The sequence below is a fragment of the Anarhichas minor genome, unplaced genomic scaffold, assembly GCF_050575085.1.
Source record: "Anarhichas minor isolate MPS153535 unplaced genomic scaffold, ASM5057508v1 ptg000014l, whole genome shotgun sequence".
Classification (NCBI taxonomy): Eukaryota; Metazoa; Chordata; class Actinopteri; order Perciformes; family Anarhichadidae; genus Anarhichas; species Anarhichas minor.
In genome coordinates, this window is record NW_027466460.1 from 8,785,490 (window position 1) to 8,809,000 (window position 23,511).

Here is a 23,511-nt window from a genome sequence, read left to right on the forward strand (position 1 = left end):
CTGGCAAGTTGGCTCATTCATCTTGGAGGCAGAGGGTGCCGGTGTGGCTGCAGTGTAATTTACACTACTCCAACCTATGTGCCGGAGCACATCTATCCCTGTGGCCCAGGGGGCCAACATCGCCAGCGGGATGTTCGTGTTTATGTGTGCATGCATGAGCGTGTATGTGCGTGTCTGCGATCATGTGGGTACAACAGGAAGTGGTGCTCAGGTCTCTTGAGGCATGGTTCCAGGTCCCTGGGCCTGTCTACTGTCATAAGTTCCAGAATGGTGATTACTTACTGCAAAAATAAACACCATTACCATCTGGTGCTGCCTCTCTGTACTGTAACTTATACACCGAGAAATGCTATAGACCATCAAAACACACAGTATTGAGAACAATAACAGAAAAAAAACGAAATCTGCACTGTAAAATTTGATTTGTATTCCTGTTAATTTTTGTGACACCTTTCATTCTGAAGGCTTACAATGAAAGTAAAACACAGTTGGTTAAAAAAAACAACTTGATCTATATGAGGGAGCAAATAGTGAAGAACAAAAGGTTTACTGGGACGCATGGGGAGAAAGGTTGGATGATGGAGGTCATTCAAGACCGTTGAGGCCTTGCAGAGCCAGCAGATGTTTGATCCATCCACGGCACATCTGGTCCTCAACACACTCAATCCATTTCACTCGACTTCTCCTTTTTAGATTTTCATTGTTCCTCACGGTCCACTAACCTCCACATTCCCTTGCGGCCCACAAATATTCATTCACAATCATTCACACTGCCCACTTAGTCATTTTAACATATAGGCTTTTGTTTTTGCATGGTATAATTTGTAATTAATTTTTTAGATATTTGGCCCGTCATCAAACATCTGTATTTTTTTTCCCTTCTTCAAATGGATTATAAGTTGTAATTCTCAGCAAGGAACTCCAAACTCAGTGGCACAACCCGGGGAGTGAAAGCTGTCATCCTCATTGTAGTGGGCCCTGGGAGGCTCATACAGCGCTTAACAGCTTCATTGTTTCTTTTATTGTTGGAAACATAGAGGGGTGTGGACTGCACAGGTTTTTGAATTCTGGAGTGTGACGTGACGAGAGGACTGTCAACTCCCTGTAACTCTCCATGCAACTTCCTTTAATAAATGTCAACTCTATGACCCAGCGGCAAATCCCTGGCAGGCTGGGTGGCCGTGTCAGCAGGCCGGTGGGCCGCACAATGTCTGGGCTTGGCCTTGGTGACATGGGGGAAGTGGAGCGAACCCGCTGCTCTGTTTGTTCAGAGAAGGGATGTATGGCCACCTGGAGGCTCAGGTCCAGGATCACCAGACAAAAACATAACCCACGTGCATGTCTTTCAGATGTTGGGACAGATCGCACAATACAATAGAATAGTGTTTGTAGGGAATTTGTCTCAAAAATGTTTGTGTTAAGGAAATGCTTGCCCCGCATTTGAGTGCAAACTGAATGTGTTTGTGCTGTGTTAATAGCACTGTAGTCTTGTCCTGATTAAAGCCCATGTGTAATGCAATCCTCCTGTGTTTGGGTCTGGCCTAGTCTGGTTGTGTAGTGCAATGCTATTGATCCCTATCGCCTTGTGGTCTGCTGGGTTCCTGTCAGTAAACGCGATGAGCCGGAGCACCTTCCATTCCCCCTCTCTGCCCCGTGTAGCACTACAAGCTAAACAGCCATCGCAGAAACTCAATACAGGCAGAGTGGGCCCGAGTCGTCAGCTAGCAGCAGTGCCCTGCAAACGTCCCTTGAGGCTACAGCTAAGTCAATTTAGTGCCAGTGTAGCATCTCACTCGTAGAGCTGTTGTCAGCCTAATATGTCGCGCTAATATGTCTCTCCATATGAATTACAAGGCTGTGAGAGGAACCCAGATGCAATAAGTATGGATTAGCTAATGTCCAGGTTCTGTCTGAGTCGTGTTAGGATGGAGGGGGAAGCTAACGATAGTAATAGCTTCTAACAGGGTGTCTGGCTGTGGCTTGGAGGTGATATGGGGGCGTACAGGCTTCAGGGACTTCTAAGGAGCTCTGGGAAATAAACTTCCCTCTCTGCCGCAGAAGAAAAGAGGAAGGGGTGAGGGAGATAACATTGAAAGAATGATTAGTGAAGAAGGAATGGAATGGAAAGAGTGTAAGGGGTTGTTAATGCTATTTTTTCTGACTATTGATCAAACTGGAGGGCTAAAGGTGTTTGGGTTAAAGGTCTTGAAACCCTTACCTTGTCTGCGTGTTAATGTGTTAACCCATTGATTTGTATTGTACTTGTATAGTTGCCCTGTGTGTAGGCCAAAGCGCCTGACAGAGGACGAGTGGGATGTTAGCAGAGCTCGGAAAGAGAGGAAAACTAAAAGGTGGGAGAAGAGGTGAGCGTGTGGTCAAACGGGGGCGTAATTAGGAACCTTGTTTCCACTAAACTCTATATATTGATCAGAGATAATTCACATGCACCATATCTTCCCCTCAGCCAATGTGCCAAGGTGCTTTAATAATTCACGTTGCATTATAACTCTTGTGCATTGCTACCAAACACCCATTTACATGCACCTGTTTGTCTGATTTAAAATCACTTTTAAGCATTCATTGTTTTTCTCCTACGTCTGGGTAAAATAGTATTGAAAACACTTTTAATTGATAGCTGATAACTAGGAATGCTGGGAAATGTCTCATCCTGCCTGCATTGTTCTCTGAAAGGAACTTAATTTTCCTGTTTTTGAAGAATATGAAAATTTAGTAGGCGAGAGTAGCTGTGTTTTGTGTAGTTTGGAATCGTCCTGATATACTGTCATCTTCTTAAAATGTATGTTTTTTTAAGTGCTAGACTTTAGGCCGACTAAAAATAATTGGAAATGTTGGATATTTTAGATGACTCGGTCGCAAGTTGAAAAACTGCAGCCTCTTTTTTTTTTTTTTTTGCACCAGTGGGGTCACATGAGTAGTAAACATTTTTTTCAGACAGTCATACACTCAACAAAGACCATATGCTGTTTTTCTCTAATAAATGAACACACACACACACACACACACACACACACACAGGGGCCATGCTTGCCATTGGCAATCCCTGCAGGCAGATGTGAAGTGTGTGCCAATGGCCTGCTGAGTGAGTAGGCCAGTGTGCCCCTAGCTCAATGCTGGGCACTACGCTGAGCTGCTTTGATGTATGTGTGTGTGTGTGTCTGTGTGTATGTGTGCTGTAGGGGGAGGTCAGTGAAACAGCAGAGGGACTGTGTAATCCTCTGACATGCCTGTGGAAAAATACAAGGATCCCTCTGACAGTGGCTGAACTAAAGGCTCAGAGGACCAGTTAGTGTGTCCACAGGTTCATGTGTGCTGGCTGAACTGCAGGCTATGTGGCGATACAGACACATAAACACACACCACACGTACAAGTCATGCGCTGGCTGACACATGTCTAGACACAATTAAGAAGAATTGCATTGTTCACAGTCATTCTCCTTAGTGAGCTTTCTGGCTTGGTGACACCCATTCTTAAAAGGCTATGTCACTGGCAAGACTGTAATGTAGCCATGTAAGGTGCAGTCCTCAACTAAAATGGCAAGCTGCATTGCTTTTGGCCCTACTAATACAAAAACACACACACACACACACACACACACACACACACACACACACACACACACACACACAGGCGAGTACATTAACAGAAACAGTTTGGTTTTGCTGTTGGAATGCATGAGGACAAGAGAAGAGTTTTGGCTGGGCCCTCTCTATACTTTGCATAATTGTATCTTACATTTCCTTTAGTCTGAAGGGATGTTGAATCCTAAATAGTGATGGGAACCGGGTCTGTTGATCATTAGTTTTTGGCAGAGTAACCTGCTGCCACATGTGAGAGAGAGGTAGCAATACAAATAATGTGTGTGTACGCCTGTGCATGTGTGTGTAAATGTCTTCATCTCCACAGTATGTGGCCCCTTGAGAAAAAAAACGGCATATAAAGGACATTAAGCATATGAATTAGCCACAGGTCTAATGTGAGCTCTGTGAAACAATAAGCAACAAAACAATAGTAGACATTTCATCTTCTTATTGTCTAATCGCCCATCTGACTGCCTGTGTATTTCCCCTCTTAACCCTTGAGATACTCGCTAATGGCCCTCACAATGGAATTATTTACTACCCATGGCAGGGGGGCAAATGGGTCAAATTGTGTGTGTGCGTGTGTGTGTTTGTGAGTGTGTGCACTTGTGCCCCTTGTAGTCAGAGTGAATAAAAGAGAATGATGGAATCACTGAAGCAGGCAGTGACTGAGAGAAGAGGAGAAAGGGAAGGGGGACTGAAGGAGGAGTACTGAGTGGTGCTTGCTAAAGTGAAAAATCATGCCATGGTACAGAGGGGCCTGGTTTCGTCCACTGGGAGAAGTGACTACATCTATGCTGGCACTCAAGTGCTCTTAAATACTCTCCATCTCCCCCCCCTCACGCCTCCCTCTATCTATACCCCCCTCTCCTCGTCCCTCTCTTTCTTTCTTCACCAGTCCTCCCCTGGTCCAGTCCAGGTACAAATGGCTATTTGCTGTACAACTCCCACAACATGTTTGTGCTTGTCCCTAACAGCATGTAAAACAAAAAAAGAAAACGGGCCTTTTCTCTTTTTATTTTTCACAAACTGCTCGCCAGAACACAAAAGCCTCCTGAATGGAGATGTCAAAGTGCTATTAGAAATGTCTGCGCTGGAAGCAGTCCACACAGCTTCGCTGTCAATGGTCTTTAATTCGCCACGGATCTGGGAACAGTCATTGTGTGAGTCTTTGCGTGTGAAGCGATTCAACTTGGCAGTCGGTTAATCTGTATTCTAAGCGTCTCACCACAAAAGGTCAATCCTCATTAAATAATGAAGGAATTACATGAATTATTTTATTTTTTTTTTTTGTCTGATCCTATTTGAATGTTAATTAATAATTGTTATTACATTGTCTAATATTATAGCGATAGCCGTTATCATAGGTGACTGACAAGGCGGAGAAAAGAAACTGAAATGATCAATTCACAGTTTCATATCCTGTTCAGCCCTAATTGTGTCATGTTGAGACAAAATGCTCAGTGAGCACTGCTGACATGAAGGCTGTCTGTGCAAAAGAAATCAACAGTGCTGCTAACTGTCACCTGGTGGGGTTAACCCTGCGGTTGCCAACACATTCACAACGTAGATGAAACACAATAGCAGACAAGCCTTTCTCACACCTCCATTTACAGAAGCCTCTCTGTCAGCTGCGCAAAAGTGTGTGTGTGTGTGTGTGTGTATGTGTGTGTGTTTGTACAATAGTGCATGCATCGTAGACATATTTCCCCCCTCTAATTAGCACAAGGGAGTCCTGGGGGCAATCAGAGCCGAGGTTAATGAGAGGAGGAAAGAGCGGAAGAGACGAGGTAGGGGTGCGGCAAGTAACGCGCACCATGCTGCATTGGTGCTACAATATAATACTCCCTTCTTATCACGCTGTCACCCTGAAGGGGCATCATCCTTATGGCATTGATGTTTGGGCGTGTGACATATCTCGTGTGTGTGTGTGTGTGTGTGTGCAGGAGAGTGGCGGTGTGAAAGTTCCTCTCTGTGCGCCCTGATGATCCTTTCACCCATCCTTGTCTCGTATTATCTCTCCCTTCACGTCTCTTTCTCTCTGGAAGGCCTAAATGTTGACAGCATGTTACCCATATCTATCAGAGAGAATTGGTGCACTGAGAGAGGGAGCAAGAAAGACAGAGCTGCCACAGTGGTCTTGGCATCTGTCTGTTCTCAATTGGCGTGTGGCGGTGCTGGAAGGAGAAAAGCAAAGTCTACCAGATGTCACTGCTGAACATTGCCCAGGCAGTGTTAGCGCTGACTCGTACGGTGGGGCCGTATCACCAAGACTAATCCTCCTCCTCCTCGAAGAATCACTTAGGCGTGTGATGATTTATGATTTTGCAATGAAAAATTTAAATGATTTTCAATTTTTTAAACAACATCCACTGGATGGCTAATTTCTTTGTATCTGTGCGAAGTTTTTTTTTATATCTCAACTGGACAGTTAACATTCCTCTGCATATACACCAATTTTTTCTAGAATTGTTTTAGGCATTTTTGCCTTTTTAGTTTCAAGTAGAGACAAAGACAGGGGACATCATGCGGAGAGGAAGAGGGGTACGAGATGCAACAAAGAGCCTGGTCAAACTGGGAAAAGAAGAAATATTTGTTTTCTGACATAATTATTTCACAATTATATTACGAAAACATCTCATCAGATTAAAGGCTTTCTTTTGTGGAGGTCTTACAAATATACTAGAAATGTGCTTTTATAAATGGAGCCGGATGATAAGAGTGGTGTCATCCTCCGTTAATGAAATTGCAAATCAAATCCTATATTTGGTGAATTATTACACAATAATTACTTCAAGTAGCCAACTGTCTTTGTGTGCATCTCTTTCATTATCGTATTCCAGTCTCATGGTCTTGGTTCGGGCTCCTTTCTCTCTCTCTCTCTCTCTCTCTCGCTCTCTCTCTCTCTCTCTCTCTCTCTCTGTCTCTCTCTCTCTCTCTGTGTCGAGGTGACCTACTGTAGACTGAGTGGAATGGGAATGGTGGCTCATGTGGCTGTCACTCCAAACATGATGTGATGGGGAGGAGGGACAGAGAAAAGAGCTTCCTGCATTATTAAAAAGAGTGCTACCATTAGCGACATTTATACAGTAGAATGACCCGATCAAACTATAGCACAGGTATACACTCGTGCCGCTGTGCACACAGATGCACACACACTCAGCCTCAACACTGTGGCCTAATAGCCTTGGCCGTATTAAACATTTTTCCAGGAAGAAATGACAGGGGTTATAGTTAATGTTGGTGATTCTTTCTAAAAAGCACTGTTTTCAGACATGTTCAGGTTTTGTTGGTGATACTGTATTTACATGTTTAGACTTGTGTCACAGTTCCCCTTCATTTCATAGTCTCTCATCACTGTAAAAACAGAACCTAAAGGTCACATTGATCCAAGCAGAACACTGCTGGAAGATTAAAGATGTTGGCTTCAGATGTACTTCATATTTTCTGTCTGTCACTCTTTAATATTACAAAGGGAACACAAGTCATTTTCTCCCACGCCTCTGCGCACAGCTACTTCTTCCCGTTTTAGTTTTCCGGCTTGTTTTTGTATCTCTCACCCGTTAACAATACTGCTTGGGGCGAGCACAGATGTATGAAGTAACAGCTACGCTAAGAAAAGAAAAGGATGAGCGGAAAAAAGATAGAAGATGAGAGAAAGGGAAACAGACGGGTAACGCTGCTCACAAGCATCACTTGTCAATTTACAGCCGCTGCTCCCTGAACCGCACCGTATAAATTTCCAGTGTGACATCCGTTTCTACTGCTTCCAAGCCGACTGAGGCTCCGTCCCACCAGATCTCCTCCCCAGACACATACTTGGAAACCTTAAGTACAGACATTGTGCCAGATGTATTCTGCCTTTACTTTTATTTCGTCATTTTTTCAGGTTTTGAATGTTGACTTCTTTTCTGTATTGGAATCACTATGGGGGGTGAGAATGGATGGGTTAATGTCTAAGAGGAGCGCTGCGTTAGTGTATTTGATGTGGCCGCTGCCATGCACACAGAACACATGTGCGCACACATTTACTCGCACGCATGCATACAGGCACACACAGGAGTGTACGACAATAAATCATGCTTGTGATGTGTGCGTGAGTGTGTGTGTGTGTGTGTGTGTGAGTGAGTGGTTTTAGGATGAAGAGATGAGCCAAAAGAGCACCAGGGGATGTTGCGTATCTAACGGATAGACAGAGAAAGAGAGCAGGAAAAAGAGAGAGAGAGAGAGAGAGAGAGAGAGGGAGGAGCTTGGCACTGCTCATCTGTGAGTGATGGCAGTTCTTCAGGGTTGAGACATGGCCTCCCTTTAATCTCTCTATCCTTAGACATGAAAATGGAAGGAAAGGCAGAGAGGAGGGTGGCTGAGTGGACCAAAGCAGAAACCTTCGCTGGGTCTTGTGCCAGATTGATTTTTACTTTACATCGCTCTTATTTTAAGGCAAAAAATAAAACGCACCCACCTGCTAACACGCACAGTGGATGGCAAAAACAGAAATGATGAGTTGTGACCCCCCCCGACGGATGTGACGTTTGTCTTGACTGGTTTAGTGCCGGCACATGAATTCTTCATTGCTTCATTGCTCAGGTATACTTGTAACAAGTATACCTGACCCCTAGCCAGTCCATCTTAAAATTACACCCATATCAAAATAGCTTTGATGACTCTCGTTCTTGGAGTCTCTAACTCATATGAAAGAAGGTGTAAGCCTCCTAGCCAAGAATGGAATCTGCAAAGAAAACACGGCCTTGGAGGAGTATGAGCCGTGGTGCTTGCACTAATACAAGATTGCGTTATGAGTGCAACACCTGTTATGACTTAAGAAGTAGAGGCCAGTAGCAAGATTAGCGAAACATGCCCATAAAGGGAGAAGGTGGCTGGGCCTACGCTCTGATAACAACAGAGTCCTGCGTTTCTTTCAAAGAGCTGAAGGAACTGATGCGGTCATAATGCTGTGGAATTCATTCCACTGCTACACGAAGGCGAACGTCTGTCACTCAGCCAGAGAAAAGTGCCTGAAACGGTCTATTGTTAGCCCTCAAATCATACTGTGTTGAAAAGAGATTGATTTTGTGAAGAATATGAACCTGTAAAAACCTCTTAAAACATTCATAAATGGCAAGTTGAATCATAGATGTCGCTACTGGCAAACTTTACTACTCCCGCCTGAAGGTTATTAAAGCTAATAAATAAGTAATGAGATTTCTCCTCACTCAACAGGCAAAACATATATTTTCTGCCCTATAATTACTATATCTCCAAAGGTAACACTATGGGAATTTCAGTGAGTAATTACAAGCTTCGAGACATGTTCTGTGCTCAGACCTGGGAATCTGGGAAATCAATGGAATCCGGAGAAATTCCTTTCCTTAGGGACATTGGGTGTGCAGCTCGCAGTACTAAGGAGACTTGATCTAGGACTGATCCCAGGAATGTTAGCGCTGTAATTAGGTTTGTCAGCTTGGCAAAGTGGGGAAACGCTTTGTACTGTGTCACCTCAATGGGCTGGATATTTGTCAGGGATCAAGATGGAGACAGCACACCCCATACCTAAGTAGGCCCGCACTGCTTGACAAAGGTGTTATTCCATGCTTAATGTGAGACACATGCAGCTGGCAAAGTCATTGTCAAATTCGCAGGGCCCTTTGGCACATTGTTCAGTGGCTTGCTGTGATTATACTGTCAGATTACTTTTGAGCTGTGACGGCTGGTGGCAAAGACTTTGACAGGAAGTCAGAGAGGAGTTTAACACCTCATGATACCAGTGGCAGTTTCCCGTTAAGCATTTTGCAGTGGTTAGTGCTGCAACATGACGCACAAAACTCTGAGCTGCTGCTCCAACAGCTTTGGTCCTCAACTGGCACTACATAAACACAAACATGAGCGCACACACACACACACACACACACACACACAAACTCACACAGAAACACACACAGCCACGCGACTGTGGTCTCCCAGTAATAGCTTTGTACCTCTTGGGGCCTTGCGCTGACCGTTCCTGCTCTTATCTTTGTTTATGTGGAGGGTAGATCATCATGTACAACCGTGTGTGAGTGCCTGTGCACAAACTCTTGCAACAAGGTTGTTTAAAGTGCACATGCACATGTGAGTAGGAATGCACGTTTGTGTGCATGTGTGTGTGTACGTGTATGTGTGTGTGTGTGCTGGGGAGGGTAATAAGGCAGTGCCTGGCACCAAAGCCAGTTGGCAATGAGCCTTAGATCCTGAAGATGAGAGCGCAAGACTTGGTTGTGTGTAAGCGCACACACACACACACACACACACACACACACACACACACACACACACACACACACACACACACACACACACACACACACACACACCCTGTGTAAACCAGAGGTTAGGTGGAGACAACACAGAAGAGAGCATGCCACAAGTACTTACTGGTGCATGTGCCTACGCCTAAATGTGTGTGTTTGTGTGTGGTAAACCTGCATGCATGTGTCTGAGCTCACTGAGGTCAGTCACCTGTGGAAGTCTATTGATCCCAGTTGTCTTTGTTGATTACTGCCTTTGCCGTCCAACACGCACACAGATTCACACACACACACACCCACACACACACACACACACACACACACACACACATACTTTCAAGGTGGAGTTGTGGGAGGCTATAACTTAGCTTTGCATCTTGTACAAAAAAAAAAATCCAGGACTAGAGAAGTCTTAGAAATGCCACTGGCAAGGCCGAGAGGTTAGTGCTGGGAACTGATGTATCATCGAGTGCTAAACCATCATTTCTGGTGACCCTATATCCTATCCTGTCTACGCCTGCGGCACTCAGCCCACAGAGAGCAATGTGCCAGTGACAGCACGGCTCACTTGGTGGTCCCAGCACTCAGCCACTTACCCATTTAATAAGACAGTCTTTAAGAGGACGGTGCCAAGCATATGCACGGTGTTGGTCGAGATTTTTATTTTTTTCCCCCACTTTTACAAGAGCCCTTTTTGTAAGAGGCCCAGGGGCTGGCATTCACCAAGGCTGCGTGTGTGTATGTCTTAGGTATCCATTTATTATCCATTTATTACTACTATTAGTCCCCTTTTTTCTCTCTCTCTCTCTCTTTTTCTCGCTCTCCTTAACCTTAGTGAAATTCTAATAAACAATCAGGGTAGCACCATGCTGAGATGCCCTATAATGGGCTCCTAATTAGCCACTCCAAACACAGAGAGCGGCTGCTTCACGCCTCGTTTTCTGCACTCATCTGCGCAAAACTGGATGAATTGATTCCATTTGCTCGCCACTTAATGCACTGATTGTTTATTGGCATGGCTGGGGATAAAAAACAAACAAACAAACAAAAAATGTCTTTAAGCTTGCAACGCATGCTAATACTAATCACCATTAAAAACAGGCTGACCTACGACGGGATTCAACTGACTTTGGAGGTTCTTGGGTCATTCTCCTTCCCGCTGAGCCCCACCCCCCCTCATCACCTACTCCTCCTCCTCCTCCTCCTCAAACCACTCCTGTCTGAGGTGAAGTGAAGCCAGACCAATTGGTAGAGGAGAGGTGGTGTTTTTCTTTAGACCCGAGAAAGAGAGCGAATGAGGATGTGCAGAGGGCGGAGGTAGTCATCACCTTCTCCTCACACCTGCATGACAGCTCATCCTGCTTAATAAAGGCACTCATGCACAACACGTCGGAGAAAGAGAGAGAGAGAGGATAACGAAAGACGAGAGAGGGGGAAAAAATATGTATAAGAGATGGGGCTTTACAACAAGCGAGTCAAAATAAAAATGATTTTGTCCTCTGCGGTGAACTTCCACAGGTGTCTCAGCACCGGTGTTGGTTCACGGTGAGGTCAGTCGACCTTTTAAACCGCCACCACATAACACGAAGGTACAGTGCCGGCTGTGTGCTTTTTGCCAATGACACCACAGCATCACGTAGAAACACAGGAAGTCAAACACAGCTGGAGTCATCGGTGAAAAACGAGACGGTGACAGACACGGTGCAAAGCAGCACAACCGCGGCAGTCGCCAGTGTGTGGTTCGCCAGCATGTGTGTGTGTGTGTGTGTGTGTCTGTGCATGTGTGTGAGGTCCTTTCAGTGTGTGTGTCACGCTCTTCTCCCCTCCACCCGTCTGCCTAGCTCATTTCCTCCACAGGCTGCCTCCCCGCTACTTTATGAGCGAGAGCTTCTACAGCTCTCACCTCAGGACACACTTCAGTGTCTAAATGTTTCCATTTGTGGGGGAAGTGACACACATTCACTCACACCGCAGGGTACCTACCCATAACTAACCATGTTGCGTACAAGCAGCAGTAAATCATGAAAGAGATTGGTTAAGATTTGCGCTGTGTGTGTCGGTTGGTGTATTTCTGAGCCTGTGGAGGTACAGTATGTGTGAGTGTTGTGTGTGAGCAGTTCTGGACACCGTACTGTATCTACTTTTACTGTTCATTATCATGCACCAGGTTTTTACTCGTCTTGGGAGATTCGAACATTCTTTTTGTTCGAAACATTCATTTATTTTTCTTTACCAACCCCTGAGAGTGACTGCAGTCCCAAATCACCGCTTATACTACACTAGTGATTTCCACCACACTCCCGAACAATTCCGTGTGACAATCAATACAGGACTGGGATCTCCCGTGCAGATCGATGCAGCGGGGTGCTGCTAGACAAACCACTGCTACGCGAGATCAACACCTTCCCACACTATCATTAGTGTCGCTGACCTTGAAGTAAAATTCAATTTCCCTCTGCGGCAACAAACCCCCGTAGCCCCCTGAAAAGCCACTTCAGAATTCAGAAGCCATTTCCGCCTTCCAGCGCAGGCGAGACAGGATATTATAACTTATGAAAAGGGATATATGGAGCGAGGGATGCCGACGAAAAGAGAGGGATTCTGTTTGAGGAGGTAATTATAACATGACCCTCTTCGAAAAGGAAAGAGGGCAGAGCCTGGCAGAAGTAAATAAAAATTCCTGATAAGCAGGCTGGCAGATTTCCAGTTTCAATTAGGGTGCGTGGCTGACTATGGGAGTCTCCCATGGGGAGCTTCAGCAGCACAAGGGTGGCAGTGAGGACCTGTTGAGGGAATTCTCCCGGGGGAACGGACACTGGGTAAAAAGAGAAAGGCAAATGTGCAGTGAGAGAACCAGAGATCCCATTACACTGATCAGTGTAGTGCATATGGAGCAGGCGAGGAGGAGGGAGGAACAGGGTGTTCAGAGGGGATGAGGAGAAAGAGAACACCCATTAATACAGGGAGAATATTCATTTTTATTCTAATTATGACACGCCAGTGGAACTTAAAGGCAAGAAGAAAAGCACTGGTGGCCCCTGTTCTTCGCTTACATTTGGAGACACCATGAGGCTGACAGAGATACCTGTTTTTCTCAGAAATAGATTGAAAGTGAATAAGGTTGTGTGTGTGTGTGTGTGTGTGTGTGTGTGTTGGGGTGGAGCGGGGGCCATGGGAAGAGATGCAGCCAGAGAATCAAACCAGCATCTAAAGCTGTAGGATTGGATATGAGTCTTTGAAGTCAGCTTTATCATGGGGATTTGAGAGGGAAATGGGTAAGAAGGTGGCGTTCATATACTGGGGGGGGGGGGGGGGGGTGTAGCCTAGCGGAGTGTAGTTTGATCAAACCCTATAGGATCCCATGGGAGCTGCTAGACCTGACTATGTATGTTAAACATATCATTTACACTTCCCATGTTTGCCCTGCACAGCATGTTAACTCTCCAATCAGATTTTATTAGAGCGTCCCCTGCACACACACACACACACGCCTCTCACTCCCATACGTTTTGGCATATAATATTCATGATCTTTAAATTTGACCAGATATGGGGTCCCCCATCCTAGGTTTGAATAACATTTTGAAATATACATGTGGCCACCAAGCATGTAATGGATGCATTTAAGGGATTTTCAAATGTGGTGTAATTACTTAAGTGTCTCTTGAGGAGAAATTGACGTGTGTATTGGCTCTGTATCACATTCTCTGATGCAGCATCCATGATCCTAGACTGTAGCATATGAACTGCTGCTACAGGCCTGTTCTGCATGTAATAATATTAAAGTCAAATTTGTGATTTTAACTGATAATTAATTTAAGACTACAGTGTACATCAGGGAAAGATAATACGTGTCTTACACTGTATACCGAGTGTATATGTGTGCGTGTGTGTGTGTGTGCAGTTAGTAAAAAGCCAGATGATACTAAACATTTATGAGGCTGACGGTAAAGTGTTGAACCACAGTGAGTGTTTGATTTGAGTAAAGCACATCACAGTGTTGAATGTTGTAATGTAGCAATGGTGTCACTTTGAAATCGCAATGTAAATATCAGAGTACCCACAGTGAGAACACGACCTCAATTCTCTGCTGAAGACAGAGAACTGACAGGTGAAAGTGGAGGCTGAAAATGATCACACATTGACGGGACAGGAAATGTAAAGAAGGGACTGATGACATTAAAAACTAAAATGGTGTAAAAATGACAAAGGGCCGTATGATTAAACGATTTTAACGCATGACACAGAAACATAAGGGTATGATCATGCACTAGCAGTTACGGCACACACTTCTGTTTTGCATCTGCTGTCCTGATATTACCTTAACACCTTGACAGCTATCTGATAAAAAAAATAATCAGTCAGCAAAACTTCACCTCAGGCCCCTGTGTAGCCAAAGAAACAGAAATACACAGAACAACAAATGCACTTCTGCTGATCAAAAGGAAAAAGACATGGAGATTTAGAGGAGTGAAAAGATGGACCCTAAAATAATAATTTCACTTACTCTCTTTTTAAGCAATTTTCTTCTCAACCTCCACTTGATAGCATGTGCAAAGGTGTTATATGTCAAACCAAACTGCTTTTATTGCAATATTCTTTCTCAATTTTAAACTAGCAGCAGCTTCTGAGGCCCTGTAGAATCTATGGTAAAATGCAGACCTCCTTCCAAATCCAATATATAAGGGGAATTATTCCCCAAATTCCTGCATACAATGTAACCTGCTCATAACCTTGCTTCTCCAGCTTGAATTCATTTGAGGATCGGGTTCAGGATTCACAAGCGAGGGACTGAGGATTTGGCATGGGCAGGACTTTGTGTAAGGAGCTGGCTGTGAGCTTTGCAAGCTGTGAGAAAGAAAAAGTGACCGTGAAGAGGCTTGCAAATCCTGTTAACATTACATGCTTTTGTTAGATTGCTTTTCATGAAATGATACATAATATTTGTTGTTGATAAAGCAGTGTTGTTGTTTTTTTAAACCTAAAATTGGTTATGATATCAAACGGTTTTAATGCCCTGCCAATAATGCTTCTCTACCTCTCTCTGACTCATCCTCTAATCTGAAATCACATTCTTTTATCTCTGGCTTACTTGGAAGTGAGAATAAGAAGGGAGAAGACACCCTTAAGAGCGTTAGGCAGGACAAGTGTGTGTGTGTGTGTGTGTGTGTGTGTGTGTGTGTGTGCGTGCGTGCGTGCGTGCGCAGGGCGGTAAGAATCACCTTGATTCAGTCCACCGGCCCTCTTTGAAGTGCTTGGAGCCCAGCACGGCCAGCACAGAGCCAACCGTAAGCCTTCCAGCAAAGATCGAGCCTGACCTCCCCACCAAATCATAACCATATGAACGCAAGAATTTCCACCTTAGGAGAATGCTTTCTCCCCCGTCCATCTCCCAGGGTGAGGCATTAAGTAGTGATAACAGAAAACAGGTTCTGAGAGAAGGGGAGGCACTGGGAGGTGATGGAGGGTGGAGAGGAGGACAGAAGGAAAATAGGGGTTACAAGTGTGCCGTATGGAGGAGATTGGAGAAGGGGATTGTGTCCAAAAAATGTTGCTGCACAGAACCTGACTACCTAAAATGGAAGTTTCTCAGGGGAGGATCAAGAGATATGGTGCCCTTCGCAGTTGACAGAGTGAGAGACAGAAAATGTAGAGGGGGAGTGCAACGAGGGGGAAGAAAAAGACAGAAATGTTGAAATGTGACTCTAACTCAATAAATACCTTTCTAAACCATTGTAGAGAAGCCTAGTGGTACCTTCACTAAGGCCTCAGGACCCACCTGCAACTGGAAATGGTTTCCTGTCTTACACAAACGCTGTTGCACCCTAATCCATGTAATTACATCTCATATTACACATGTGTAAGTACACATGTACAACATTATAGTCACATGTTTTTTTGTTTTTTTTATAACAGCACAGCCCCCCCCTATAGCTCTCCAACACTACCACCAATGTTCATGCTCGTTGGAGAAAACAATATATTTACCCAATAAGTAGATAACAGGAATGTAAGGAGATTATTTTGCCGTGTTAATGACTTTAAACACACCCTCATGCACAGGCATCTGCCACTGAAACAAAGCCCATGTTAGACGAGCGTGATTTTGTGGCTGTGTGTGTGTGCGCGCGCGCCTGATAGTTTGAATAAGCCTTCCTCCGAGTGTGTGTGCAATTACGGTTAAGACCGTTTGTGTGAGTACAGTGTGTGTGTGTGTGTGTGTGTGTGCGCGCGGCGGCGGCGGTGGGGGTTGTTAGCGGTTCCATCTGGGTCTCCTGGAAGCCGTGTGGAGTCAGGAAAACCACATCTCATAAAAGTGGAGGCAGCCCAATGTTCTACAAGGACAGAACATTACTGAGAATGTCGCTCAGGAAAACCCAGGGCTTTGGTCCATATGTTGGCTGAAAAGGCTGCGTCTCTCTTCTCCTTCTCTTTCCACTCATTCTCTCTCTCTCTACTTATTTTTCACTTGGTAAGGGATAAGAAAGAGGAAGGCAAAATAGACAGTGTGGAGTGTGGGAGACAGAGAGAGAGAGAAGCCAGTACTGATAGCAATTCCATCTGTCTGTATTGAACAGAGCAGTGACAGGCTGCGGAGGTGGGAGGGCATCTGGTGCACATTGGCTGTGGGTCTGTCTGGAAACAACCACGGGAGAGGAGAGAGGGATGAGTAGAGGGAGGGAGGGAGAAAAGGATGAAGGGCCGAGGAGTGGAGAAGGTGAAAGTCCTGACAAAGTGAAGGGCAAAGAATTCTGGCAACAAATAAATGTGTCTGTGTCGTTCACATAATGCCTTGGATTGAACTTCAGCCAGGGGGACAGGGGGTGAAATAGCAGAGACATAATGCAGTGAAGACGGTAGAATAAAATATCACGCACGTAACTTTCTGTCATTTTTTCACGTTTTTTCAGACGACTCTAGTTGAGATAATTCTCTGGCCTCTCAGACTCACACAACCCTTTCAAAGCCTTTAGATAATGTGGAAAATACATAGTCTTAAGCCTTAAAGCAAGGCCGTTTTACTTTGTACATATTGTACTTTGTAAATTATATTTCAAGGTAATTTTCTGTCAAGAGCCAAATGCTAACGCCTGTTCTGTTCCTTTTTGTTTAGTTTTGTTTTCAGGCAGACTATATAGGGCAAGATATTAAACCCCAAATTGCTCCTGAAGGCCGTGCCATCAGTGTGTGTAAATAAGCATTAGTTTACATCCTGATGGACAGCTGGTACCTTGTATCATCCGTGTCTGCATGCGTGTGTGGATGTTAACATGTAGTGTAGAGTGATTTGAGTGGTCGGAAGACTAGAAAGGCTATATATAAATGCAAGTCCATTTACCATATGTACAGATTCAATACTATTTAAGTACCGTATTTTCCGCACTATAAGGCGCACTTAAAAGCCTTTAATTTTCTCAAAAAACGACAGTGCGCCTTGTAATCCGGAGCGCCTTATATATGGATCAATTGATTAATTGGTTGATCCATACTGGTTGTACACGGCGCTCTGTCAAAATGTTTCAGTACGACTGGTAAACTACAAAGCCGCACCGCGGTAAACACCGGTACTGTGCTTACTCCTAGTCCAACACCACTTGTGTGTATAAAGACCCCAAAATGGCACCTTTCAAGAGACACGCTTACGACGCTATTCTATTCTATGCGCCTTATAATCCGGTGCGCCCTATATATAAAAACAGTTCTAAAATAGGCCATTCATTGAAGGTGCGCCTTATAATCCGGTGCGCTTTATAGTGCGGAAAATACGGTATATGTTAATGTAGATGTGTATGCAGTCAGATCCCACTTTGTTAACAAACGTTATCCAACCAGCAAAACCATGTATTTTTACAAAGTAAAGTTGGCTGCGTGAGTTTTCAGAATATTTCACAGAACACGAGACTACTACTGCCATGGTAACGGACATTGCAAAGGTCATTAAATAACTTTTAAACTCTTGAGAATGTGATGACAGGAGGGAGTTTAGTTGTTTATTAGGAACTTAGATACAGCTGGACACGTTGTATTATTGTGCAGATGCGTGGTCGGGTAAACAAACCTGCGTGCGTACATTTGTTTATGTTTAATACTTCAGAAACTGTCTGTATGGATTTGCTGGTGTACAAGTGTGTTAATACGATGAGAGAGCAGTTTGTGGACTGAAGGTCAGGCTTCAAACGGTTTACAGAAGGACAGGAGAGGGAGAGAAAGACAATCATTCATTGTAATGGTTATTGACGTCATGTATAATTCCTCTCCTTTACAAATCAAAATTCCAACCGCTTGATAAGCCATTTCATGTTTAATAATATTGATTCATTTCTTTAGTTAAAGGAGCCTATTACAAAGATAAATTGCACAGTGTACGCATATTTAGTCACACCTCTACAATGTGTTTGCGAATGACATGCAGTGAATGGCAGTGAGGACGGAAGAGGGCAAAGTGTATCTCAGAGGTTGACATGAATTAATTCCTTCTGTAAATCAAAACTTAAAGGCTAAGGCGACATCTTTGTAGTATTACGTTACTGTTGAGAGTTTATTCTGCAGGTAAACTAAAGTAATGATGATAGTGCGATGGTACGCAGGGTGGCGATGAGACAGCACTGATGCTTCTGATATGAATGAGCAAAACACGAGTGGTTGGCTAGAGTTGTACATCAATGTATACGTAAAGTACATGAGTGTTTCGCTCACTCATGCTGTGTGTGATGAGAAGGAGATATGCGAGTGTTGTGTGGAGATATCCTAAAGATCCTCATCGGGAGAAAACAGTTTTTGGTGATGTAATCCTGCTCAGCAGTGTCCAGGTGGAGGAAGCACATACCGTGGCAACCGTAGAGGGAAGCACCAAAATCACTGTGAACACTAAAGACAAAGTTGTTTTTTGCGCAGCTGTGTGATTTACACTTGAAGAATATAAATGAAGATAAGAAGACGTAGGCTGACCATCAGTGGGTGCCACAAACACTGGCATTCACTTCCCTAAACGAAAGCACTAAGAGTAGAACGGCGTCATGAAGGGGGTGTAACACGTGATTTTGAGCAATGAGGCCTTCTCTTTTCTAATATGACTACTCCGTAGGCCTGCCAGCTATTTAAATCATGTGTTGGTCTGAAGGCAGAATACTGATGCCGAGCTGTGTCTGTGTTTTCCGGGGGTTTTCTCTGTTTGATTGGTCGAATATAAGTGTGCTTTTTTTCCCCCTTCTTCCTGCGCTGCATACATTCAGGTGGTCAGGCATCAGAGGAGCTGCAGGTAAACTCTGTCAGCTCGATGTCCTGAGTTCTCTGGCGCATCACTGACACCCAAACACACTGACACCCAGCAAACGCAATGCACCAAACACACACATTCCTTTCTCAATCTAAACTTATTGTGACACATTATGACATAGTAGAAATAAAGGGGGTTGGACAAAGAGAAAAAGTGAAATGTGTTGTAAGTGAGGCTTCTTTTGAATATAATTTAGAAATAGGTGCTGTATTTGATGTATAATTATAGTGATTTATAGCATTTCTCATTACAATATCAATTAAAATACCAAAACATTTTTATTCAAATTCTAAATCGGTGAGAGTTTTTTAACCGCTAGGATCACAGTAAAATAATTTATCATCAAATGATGTCCCCCTGACGTCAAAATCAAAAAGACAACGTAGTATCTGTCGTCTGAAATAGTGTTCTACTCATTCCATCTCTCTTTTAACGCGGCATGGTGGTGGGGGGGGGCAAACCCCTGACATAAAGCGTTGGCCGGAGTCTCGAGGAAGATGATTGAATTTCATAGCTACTTACAGGCTAATAGGGCCGTACAATGACTACTTACTGTCCTTAAGTGACTTCTCGCCGGCAAGCGGCCCCTTTGAAGCCCTTCTGAGGAGATCTAGAGGATTTAGCCAGTAGCGTGACATGAGGCTGAGCAGTTGAGCAACGATGCTCCCACCAGCTGACTATTAGAGCCAGCTGATATAAAGTCAGAGGCTACGACTGTGAGAACCACAGTGCTCCGATGGTTGCTCAATACAAGGCCGTATCACTCTGAGTTATGTTTAGTCTAGTTTAGTTTAGTAACGGGGGAAATATTGAAATTCATTTTTTTTTTAGAGCGGAAACTGTTAGTCGATTAATTAGTTAGTCAACAGTGATTAACCAGCAAGAATTTAGATGATTGACTGTTATTTTAGTATTAAATATTCTAAGCAGATTTGCTGCTTGTCTGTGTTTCATATTATTTCAAATTTAATATTTTGGGGTTTTAGATTCACAACACATTTGAGGATCATCTTGGGTTCAGACATTTGAAAGACCAAACCATCAGTCAATTAGGCAAAAAGATTCTGAACGGTTTTATTGATAATTAAATAGTTTTTCGTTTCAATTAGGAAAAATAAGCAAATGCAATTTGAATGTAAAAATGGGATTATTATATTATATTTCTTTAATTTACCAGATTTTCTGATATTTATAATTTTTAAATGTGTTTTTACTCACAATTGTTTTTATTAACTGTAAATTGTAATCTCAAATGGCAAACCATATTTTCTATATAAATGTAGTTCCATATAACGGCTGGGCTGCTATTGTTTATTTTGTGTGTGTGTGTGTGTGTGTGTGTGTGTGTGTGTGTGTGTGTGTGTGTGTGTGTGTGTGTGCGTGCGCGACTGGGTCTGCGAGCGCTTTACTCACAGAAGCTGTTTCCACATACAAACCACCCTCTCCTCACCATGCTGTTCCACTTACACTCTTGGAAGACTAAACCATGTACGCATACAGATAAGCACATGTGCACACAACAGACACACACGTGTACACACACACACGCGCACACACACTAACCACATGCACATGTTCACTTGCTCTTAACTAATTCATTCAGGAACACTTTGGTTTGGGTTTCAACACCAAAACCTCCGTACCTTTGATTGAGAAATGTGTCTGACTGCAATTATATGGGAGGGAGTGTTGGAGGGAAGGATAGATGGAGAGAGGAAACGCACTACAGTGGTTTTATAGTTTGCTGGCATGACATTTTTTCTCCTCTTTATTCTATTTTTTTTTTATTCCTTTCCCAGCGGAGGGGCATAGTGTTTACAGGGCAGGGCAGACTGAAGTAGAAGTAAAAGCAGGGAAAATGTGAGGAAAATGGATGGGCAATGGGACTGAAGTGGCTTAGATTGTCACTATTGTGCTTGTGATCAATACCTCTCAAAATAACTGCAGTGCTGGAGAAATTTGTAGATGCACTTGGTGAGAAGTAATGGTAGTGATCACTGCGTACATTATTCCCACTTTCAAAAAACATCGCAAATTGCCAGCAAATAAAAGCATGGGCAGGGATGCATTTGTGCTTAAGTATAGAGGATGTACCGCTAATATTTATAACATATAACATTCAAACTAAACCTATATGATGCTTTACACGTGTAGCATGCGTGTTGGTCACTGACCTGCAGTATGTAGCCCCTGACGTAGTCTCGGAGGGTCCAGCCCAGGCCGTGCAGGATGTGCAGCACCTCTTCCTGCTTCAGCACGGAGAAGAGGCGGTCTAGAAGGATCTTGAGCCTGACGGGTACGGCCTGGGTGCCGTACAGCATCAGGCTGCTGATGTCGAACACCACATTGGACTGAACGATCTCCACCTGGGTCGGGTGGTACAGGTGCTGGGTGCTGAGCTTGTCCAGAGCTGCGTGAATCACCGGGTGACAAGATGAGAAACCAAAAAAAAAAAAAAAAAAAGGAAACTCACACACAGGCAGACGGGCACGGTCAATGACGATCAAGTTTCCTTCTCATCTCAAATCTTCTTTCGGGGGCTACTGCGCGGTCAGCACGAGCTGATAAGAACATATCAATCAGATAAAAGCAATGACACTAATGTAATTATCTGCCATTCTTTTTATCGAATCTAATCTCTTTCTCTTTTACATTCATGCTGCTCTTACATCTCCCTTTCTATTCGCTTCCAACCTCCATTACAGCCAAACTGTTTTAAATCTTATTCCTCTCTGTTTGTGGCTGGACTTGCATTTCTTGTTGCTGCACTTGTTTTATCCTATTTATTTATTTCTAATCAGGTGTGTGCTCAAATGGTTTACGTACTATGAATTCAAGGAAGTAGGTCTGGTTTCAGAAGTGGGGGCACAATGAAGTCAAAGGTTCAAAAAAAGTCATTCGTAAAGCTTAATCGTGAGTGCATGTCAGGTTTTGTTATCGCCCCCTGTATCGCAACCTCAGTCACCTCTTTCTCCTCTCCGGCTGTCTGCGCGACACCTGGTCGACTCTCTCTTTCTTCCTCTCTGTCTCAATCCCTCTCTCTCCCCTTCCCTCATACCTCCCCCCCCACCGTCTGTCTGGGTGACACCTGGTTGGGTCTCTCTCTGATCCTGGGACGGCTTTTTCCTGCTGACGAGTGCTTTGCCTGACAACACAGCGCAGCCAGACACGAACATAATAAAAAATGAAGAACTACTTGTCAGAGTCCCTGCCAATGCCGACATGAAATGAAAAGTGGGGGAGAGGAGAGATGGGCGCCTGACAGTTCAGAGGGAGAGATTAAAAAGTAGTCAATGGGGTCTTGTGCGATCCGCTGAAGGGCCCATGGCTCACTCTCGTGCAGACGCAGGCCAAACAGGTGTTTTCTTTTTCACCCTCCTCCTTCTCTTTGTACTTTCTTGCCTCCTCTCCCTTTTTCTTACACCCGCGTGAAAAACTCACGAGGTGTGGTCTCTCGCTTCTCTATCTGTCTCGTGGTTGTTTTTTTTTTTTGTTTTTTAGTTGTTGTTTTTTTGGCAAAAAGGTGCAAAAACAAGACAATGAAAGCAAAGTTTCTTCTACTACGGAAAATGAGTAAAAACATTTGGATTTTAGTACATTCACAACCACAGACAGAGAGACGCTATACTGTCTGCAGTAAATACAAAATGACACAAAACATTTGAGATACATGTGTTGTAATTTAAGTAAATTCAGTTTATTTTTAATGAAACCATATTCAGATAAACCTGCCACCCTAACAAAGAATTGACTCACCGTGAGCTACCCAGCCATGTTTGCACTGGTCACATGTTCGTAGGTGAATCTTCCCTGGCTGGAAACACTCACATGTGCAGTTCACCAGTGTGCAGCGAATGGCCTGCAGAGACGGAAACAGACAAATCCACATCAATCACAGCTCAAGTACAGAGGAGAGATGATAAAGCAAGGACTGAGAATGAGCGGTTGTCAGCTAACAGTCGTAAATACAAAAAAAAAGAAGCACAGGGACAAATGATCACACTTCCTTAAAAATGTGACAATTGTGATAAAGAAAACACATCAGCAGTTGCAGCCAACAGATTTCCCAACTACTAATTCATTCCAATGCATGAATGTGCTGCTCCATACTGTAATTTCCCAGAGTTCATGAGAACCGACAAAGGACTTCCCCTCCTAAAAACGCAGAAATTTAACTTGTTTTGACTGAGGCTCCATTACTCAACACTGGAGCTGCACTTAGTCTGACCCCGGGAAGCTTTTAGTAGTGAGAGGTTAAGTGTCCAGACTTGACGAGGGCAACTCGGTACAGCACAATGCATCGTCTGCCTAAGCCTTCATCAAGGGCTGTTAAAAACTCGAACAGAAATCC

The 23,511-nt window shown here is 44.0% G+C and overlaps 1 protein-coding gene across 2 annotated transcripts in view; it reads right to left on the reverse strand.

Moving 5' to 3' along the window:
* Positions 1 to 23,511, reverse strand: part of bnc2 (basonuclin zinc finger protein 2) — an 88,364-nt gene that overhangs the window by 17,852 nt on the left and 47,001 nt on the right. For both annotated transcript variants that reach the window (XM_076091347.1, XM_076091348.1), the window contains exons 2-3: positions 22,917 to 23,019; positions 21,335 to 21,570 (exon numbers count right to left, since the gene is read on the reverse strand). In XM_076091347.1, the coding sequence (XP_075947462.1) occupies positions 21,335 to 21,570; positions 22,917 to 23,019 (339 nt within the window). The remainder of the gene's footprint in view (positions 1 to 21,334; positions 21,571 to 22,916; positions 23,020 to 23,511) is intronic.